General features: G+C 41.9%; 1 protein-coding gene across 2 annotated transcripts; it reads left to right on the forward strand.

Moving 5' to 3' along the window:
- The first annotated feature begins 1777 nt into the window (after positions 1–1777).
- On the forward strand, positions 1778–7245 carry TP53INP1 (tumor protein p53 inducible nuclear protein 1). 2 transcript variants are annotated; one of them, XM_009876793.1, is made up of 3 exons: positions 1778–2063; positions 2572–2923; positions 6888–7245. In XM_009876793.1, exons 1-3 carry the CDS (start codon positions 1952–1954, stop codon positions 7135–7137), a joined length of 714 nt encoding a protein of 237 aa, XP_009875095.1. In that variant the 5' UTR covers positions 1778–1951; the 3' UTR covers positions 7138–7245. The 2 variants fall into 2 exon arrangements, with proteins under 2 accessions (XP_009875095.1, XP_009875103.1); XM_009876801.1 differs by having other exon boundaries at positions 1781–2063; positions 2575–2923.
- Positions 7246–7617: the final 372 nt, after the last annotated feature.

Consider the following 7617-nt stretch of genomic DNA (forward strand, 5'->3'; position numbering starts at 1 on the left):
GCTTTTGCTTAGAGTCCAGTTCTTTTATCTGTGGCAGGCGCTGGGGGTAATTCAAGTGCTCAAACCTCCTCGAGAAAATACTTAGGAAAACTGTGGGCATTTGGCACTTCCTTGGGTAACCCACCCAGGGCTTAGCGACCTTAATGGTTAAAAGTGCTTCCTGCTAGTAACCACTGAAAATTGAACTTTACTGTAATTAAAACCCACTTCTGCTTGCTGTGAATGTAGGAGGGAATAAATGTTTGCCTCTTTCTTCATGTAGTCAATTACTATTGTCATATTTTCCTTCCCTGTGTTAAACTTTCCCACCTTTTAAAATTTGATCATTTTTCTTTAGATTTGTCATCATTCTTGTAGGTCTTTTAGAAAGCCCAGCTGTTTCAGTTTCAAGTGTGGTCCTTAAAAATAGCCTTTTGCCACTATTGCAGCTGAGCAAGTTGTTCCTGGCCTTAATATTTTCCTGCAGCTGATAGTTCCTGTCGAAGAGCTAGAGTGCATAACTTCTTGAGTTACACTGTACTTTTTCATATGGCTTCTGAAGGCTACTTTAAATTCTAATCCTATCCTTTTGTTCTGTTTGAATAAGGAAGTAGCTGCATAAATGTGTATAGGAGCAGTACTGTGTGAAGCAGCTGCTTGTCCTTGCATTGAACAAGTAGGTGATGGGGTTTGGTGTCCCACAAAGTATAGTGGGACTATACTCCTGCACCTCCTGATGTAGGAAGCCAAAATGACCCTTTAGTGTGGCCTGAAAGTTATAGGGTGAAGCAGGGTATAGTGGTCTTCTTCTCTGGAGACATTCAAAACCTGCCTGGACACGTTCCTGTGTGACCTACTGTATGTGATCCTGCTCTGGCAGGGGGGCTGGACTAGATGATCTTCTGAGGTCCCTTCCAACCCCTGACATTCTGTGATTCTGTGAAATAATACTCTTTATAGGTTGTATCTTCCTTTAGTGGTTATGTTTGTCTAGTATAGTGCATCTTGCTTCCTTTCTGAATGCAGACACTTGTGCCCTCTTAGATGCGTATCTTCTTCCCTATTTAATTATGAAGCAGGTTTTTAGTCTGTAATAATTCTGACATACTGTGGTAGTTCAGATATTACTATAGTGAAATTAGTGTGTTAAACTGGTGAATATTTTTCACATATAATCTTTACTTTTTCATCTGCTTTAATGGCTTCTGTTTATTGGCTCATGCATAAATATTCAAAGACTCTAAGCCTGCTCATCTGAGGTGATTGAACATTCAACTTCTCAGTACTAATGAGATTTTTTTCATCCTAACTGCCAAATGTAAAGTTCAAGCTTATGGTGACTCATTACAAGTAGATTTGGGGAACTGTTTTGAGAAGTAGGAATTGGTCTTAAGTATACAAGCTACTTGCCTAGTTACTTAGATTTACCATACATAAGTAGTTGGGTGCTTGCTGTGAAAATGATCCTGCTGGTAACTAGGTAGTGCACTTTGAACCTGCAGGTGGGACGTGCCTTCCCGCTTTTTTAACTTGAAGGCGGTTGTCCTGAACTGTGTGCGTGATGGGAGAGAGAAGAAACAGTGCCTTGGGCACCCCTGGGAGAGGTGTGAGGGTGTGTCAGCAGAAGGGGTGTGTTGCCTGGAGCAGCGACTGCCAGTGAAGCTGTGTCTCCTCTTAAGGGGTGGAAAAAAATGTTCACTGGTACCTTGGACTGCACTAATGAGAGAGTTTTCTTTAATTTGTTCCCTAAGGATGTGACCTGTTGCTTTGTTGTTAAGACCTTTGTCGTCATGTTTTGCAGGTTTCGCATAAACTTTTACCAGTCATGCCTCTGCATGTCCCATACCTAAGCTGATAAAGCATCTATGCACTTTAATCTCGAGTCTATGCCACTCTGCTAGTACAGTGTGAGCTGTGCCTTGAACCTTGGATATAAAGACCTACCAGCCAAAGTCTTGTTCCTGCCTTAGTAATGTTCCAGAGGTTAAATAACATGCTCATGGGAGAGATTGATAGCTTATCCAGCCAAGAGCCAGAGTTCAGTGAGAAGGAAGACGACGAGTGGATTCTGGTTGACTTTATAGGTAAGACGTCTGACAAACGTAAACTCTGCCTCTGTCCTGCTCTGGCTCTTACTTGTCTAAGTTCCACATGAAGAAAACAGGAGCTTGGGAGAAGCTTTACTTAAGCAAAACCAGTGTGCATTAGAGTGTAGGGTGTATTGCAAACAAATGTATCAAAAACATGTTATGTAAGCTGATGAGAAAAATGATGTCACATTTATAAGCCTGACACAGGCTTCAGCAGAACCACCTGTACAGATAAAATATATTTGACTTATTACGCAATTGTATTGCTTACTGATAACAGTTGGTTTACATGTGTAGCACAGCTTATCAGGGAGCTCCCTTTCTCCCGCCCCTTGCTTTAAAAAAATGATTTTTATATGTATTAATAGGGGTTTCTGTTTCTTTCTTTCTTTTTTTTTTTTTTATATCCCGTTTCCGGCTGCATGCAATCTTGTTGCTTTCAACCTCCTGCAATTGCCAACATCCCGTGGGCTCCTCTCCGCTGACTGCCGGCCACCTCCAGCAGACACTTGCACTAACTGCTCTGCGGAGGAAGCAGACATTGCTGAAGCATCGGCCACAGATGGCTCACCTGTCTTCTCTTGTTTACCGTCACCCTTGGAACACTTGCCAGAGGCCAGCGAGTCTTGCTTCATCCAGTTTGAGTCGTGTCCCATGGAGGAGAGCTGGTTTATTACCCCTCCCCCATGTTTTACTGCAGGTGGGTTAACCACTATCAAAGTGGAAACCAGTCCAATGGAGAACCTCCTTATTGAGCATCCCAGCATGTCTGTTTATGCTGTCCACAATACCTGCCACAGCCTCAGTGAGACTGGATGTGGCGATGAGGAGTTTCACAGCCCCGGTAGTCCCAGGTACGTCTGACTTCTCTTGTCAAGGAGCTCTCTTGCTGAAAATATCTGGTTTCTACCTGATCAGCTTAGACACTTAATCCTGAATTTTCCAGCTTATTTCAGAGTAAGTGACTAGAGCGTGAATACTACACAAGGTGGGTAGGGTGGTCAGGGCTGCCTGCCTGCTTTGAAAAATGTTACACAAGATGACTGTGTCAAGAATCAGTTGGGTATGCTATTTTGACACTACAATGAATATTTATAGGGTTTAATTATTCACTTTCAGAATATGCTCTGGTCTTGTTGAAACTGGTGGCAGTTAAGTGTATAGCTGGTAGCATAGATTTGAATGCACTTTGTCCCCTTCATAGCTATGTGTATTTTTCATAACTGCTAGTGAGTACCCTTCCAGTCACCTTGACTTATAATTATCCTAACAGGGAAGTCTGCTTTGTTTTTTGGGGAGTTTTTGGTTTTTTGGTTTTTTTTGTTCTTCAACCTAGTGATAGGTTGGGACAGGATTAAATTTTTCCCCAAGTGGCTTGTGGAACAAAAGTAAACTGAAATATTCCACAAAACTTAATACCCTCAATGTAAAAATTTTTGCTGCCAAACTTCTACTTCTAGCAAGGTAAGAAGTTAGATTTTGGGTCCTAAATATCTGGACATGTGGGGTTGTTGCAGAGACATGTTTGCCATGCACTGCTTCTTTGGTGTTAACTGTCCAGTATATACAGCTATGCAAGTATCGTATGCACAGATGTATACAAGTAGAGTATTACTTTGCCATCATGACTCCATGCTTGTTTTATTTCACTGATTTGAAAAGAATTGTGTTTTTTGTCAATCTCGCTTAATAACAAATAGTGGCTTTTCATCCTATCTGGTGCTTACCCTTAGAAACAATAGAAAAAAGAGTAAGTTGTAGTATACTAAGCTTTGTTATACAGAGGAAGATGAGTGTAGCGGTAGGGTCGCTGTCAGTAGGTCCCCGTTGACTTCTCTGATCAGCTCCTTGCCATAGTTAGAGTACTTAGTTCAAAGAAACAGGTAACTTTGGGATAATGTGCTGCTGTGTAATATTGACGTATAGCGTTCATACTGGTAATCTTGGGGGGGCTTTGTGTAATTATTTGGGGAGAGCAGTTTATGATGTTAAGTTCAGCTTGACCCTTGATGCTTAAATTAGGAAGCTATGAGCCTGCAGCACCTTTAAAATGAGGGTCTGAAGGAACTCATGAGAGAATTATAGGCTGAGGCATGGCCCAGTGAAAGACAGTAGACCAGTTCATAGATAACATTTTGCAGTGGATAGTGACGCATGAAGTCAGATACTGACTTCTCAGTGACTTGAACTAGGGACACTGGTTTCAATTCTTCTGGAGAAGAATCCTGTCTTATGTTATGTAGTACATTTAAGCTGCTTTAATGTATGGGGAAGCTAAAGGTGTGATGATCTTCCACTGCTGTGTGATTAAGTTTCTTCACACTGAATTGTGTTCTGTTGCCTCATCAGAGGATCAAGGCTTCTGAATAGCTTATTTGGAGTGGCAGAACAGGGAGGAGACTTAAGTCTGAAGACTATAGAAACTGGGAACATCATTTACACTGATACAGTAAATTTCAAAAGCTATTTTGAAGTCTTTAGTGGTTTAATGGTTGGCCATTTAACATTGTAGGGCCAAGAAAAGCTGCTTAAGGCACACTGGCACAGTAAGTACTACTGTTTTGGGGCGATGCTTTTTGTCTGATCAGGCTGCTAGCAACACTGCTTCCTCTAGAGCCTTGTCTGCCAAAACAATACTGGTTCTAGGACTAACCTTTGTGCCAAATGATGTTACTTGATCAAGCCTAACTAAATCTGCTTTAACAAGCCGAAATGCTAAGTGCAGAAAAATTACTTAAATGTTAATTGTGGTGGGGTCTGAATAATGCTTCTTGTGAGGTCTGGCTCTGTAGTGCATCTAGCAGGACACTTACATGCTTTCTAGCAAAACAGATGCCGGCAGCACAGCAGCAAATGTATGTAGTGGCAGGCTGGCATTAGACACAGCCCCTCTAAAATTGCATTTTGACAATACTGATGGAGGCTCATCAGCCCTGTTCTCTCAGTGCCTGGGGCTCACTAGTGCTGTGCTACCAAAGACAACCACTAAGATATCAAAATGCTACCTTTTGGAAGAGTACATGGTCTTTTAGCTAATGCAAACCACTTCTACTATCCGAGTTTCACTTAAAGATACCAAATAGCAGAGAGTTGTTTTGCAAACTGGTGTTGTAAGAGTATTTGATAAAAGAGGGGAAAAGATAAAATATCTTCAACCAGAAATTTTAAACCAGTTTAATCCAATTTTAAACCTCCTTTTTTTTGGAGGGAATCTGTTTACTCCTTTTAAATTGCTCTCAAAGCAAAAGGATGCTGTATAAACTTCCTGTGTGTCAGGTTAGTCATATTTTTCCATAACAAACCACAACACTTTGTGTTAGCAGTTGATGCCCTGTGCTGACTAATGACACGCAGCAAGGGCATGCTTAGGAAATACAGGTTCTAATGAGTGTGGTGTGGCTTCCTAGCTCCTTGAGGTTTTCCCCAGAAAGGCTTCACTTGGAGTTCCACCTCCAGCACTATTGGATATGTTAAGGGATCGCCCTGTAGATGAAACAGTAGATCCAAATTTGCAGGCACCCTCATGTAAATTAAACTAGTGTATTCTGCATGGAAAGTATTTATAAGGCACTTTGACTTTTGCTATGTTATTCACTTATTTCTTTCTTCATACTTCAAGTGCTGTGTTTAGGACAATACATGGTGAACAAACAGGGGAAAACCAGCAGGTCATGCATGGCTGTTGCAAAGCCTGTAGAGTTCAGTCAGTCTTATCAAACTACCCAAGGAGCCAAAAGCAAGTGGATTTGGATATTCAAAAGAATAAAGTAGAAGGGAGGGAATATTCCCTTACTGAAAGAGAGTATTTTGCTCTAGTGTGAATTGAGTGATTGCCCCCCAAGAGCAAGCTGTTCCACAATAGACTTCATTATAGAGTCATACTAGTGCTGATAATCAGACTTCCCAAGAGACCTGTTATACCAGAGCAAAAGACACCTTTCCTGGGCACCACTGAGTTGACACCTGGCTGTTGGCCCTTGGTTAGGGAGCGGGAAGGCAAGCGACCCTGGTGCCACTGGTCTCTCAGCGGCTGTGGTGCTCAGACTTGGGATTTGCTTTGCTTTTAAAACTACTGTGCTATTTTTAGCTTTACCTTGGAAGTTTCAGGAAACACCAGTGATTGTTCTGTCAGGTAGGGAAGTCCTTTTTCAATATGTCGGTCCCTGCTTGCATAGGCTGCTGGTTTGTTTTTCACTAGTGCATGATGGAGTAAGGGTCTGCCAAAACTGCTGACTCTCTCTGCTCATGAAATCTAGAAGGCTCATTAAGGAACGATCTGAAATTATTTCCTGTGTGTGTCACAACTGGTCTATCTTTTCCATCCCTCTACGTGAGCATTGTTTGGATTTACTGGTGTGGCTGGCAATCCAAAGACCATTTCCTTAGTGAGCTTCTGTTTTCAGGCTGAGCCACCTATGTTCAAAATGATTTTAAACCAAACTTTGCCTGATCGATAACTCCAGGTCTTCTAAAGCTGGAGCAGTGTGACACGCATTGCCTTTATATTTCCGATCTGTGTGGCATCTTGGGCTTAGGGAGGTGGGGTGGGGAAGGAAGGGTGTGACGATATAAGACATCAGAAGTCCTAAAAGCTATTTTGGTGCCCTCACACAAAAAGTGAGTGAGCAGCACTAGGCATTACTTGCCAGTGTGGTTTTCCTAAACTGTCTTGACTTTGCCTCAGGCCAAATCTCTGTCCAGTAGAAAAAAGGTGCCCTTTCGAAATGCTGAGTGTTGATGTCTGTTCTGCCCATTGTAGTTTGTGTGTCTTTCGAATGCACCTCAGTAACAACTGACACCTGCTTGTTACATTTCTAGACTGGAGGCCCGAAATGAGACAGCACAGCGTGTTCACTGCTATGTCACAGCTCTTGCTACTCGTTCAGCTTTTCTGGAAAAAAACAAGAGCTTTCGTCCTTCCCACTGGATAAAAGAACATAACGAAAGACACTATCTCAACAGAAACGGTCTCCGCCGCCAAAACCTTACCAGGGATTGCCACTCTCGGCAAATCAAGCACAACGGACTGTTTGTTCACCAGCCTTGCCAGCGTCAGTTCAATTACTGATGGCTCTTGTGGTTTTAATCTATGGTCTAATTGTCTCTTTAGGTTGCTCTTGTTTTCATGTGTAGGTAAGTGTGGTTGATCTGAAGCTCCTTGTTGCTCCTTCAAACACAATCATAACTAGCGCTGCATTATTTTGAAATGACACTTAAATCTCCGAACATCTTGCAGCAGGACCTAAACACTGGTGTTTAAATATGAATGCCTTGGAAACCCGTTGGTATGATAGTTTGTGTGCTGTTCTGTAAACTATGATGTATAAATGGTTTCTTAGTTGGTATTTTAAAGAAACTTAACTGAGATGGAAATCAGTTCCATTTCACGTTAATCAAAGTGAAGTTAGAAAAATTGGAGGGTAGTTGTATGCTTTAATGCCCAGTACTTGACAGCTTGTGTGTCTGTCTGTATTCAGTATATATGATTACTTTCTAACAAGGAAATACTGTAGCTGCTGGTGAATATTACGTAGCTCTGCTGAACTGT

Source organism: Apaloderma vittatum, unplaced genomic scaffold, assembly GCF_000703405.1.
Source record: "Apaloderma vittatum isolate BGI_N311 unplaced genomic scaffold, ASM70340v1 scaffold42160, whole genome shotgun sequence".
NCBI classification, from domain to species: Eukaryota; Metazoa; Chordata; class Aves; order Trogoniformes; family Trogonidae; genus Apaloderma; species Apaloderma vittatum.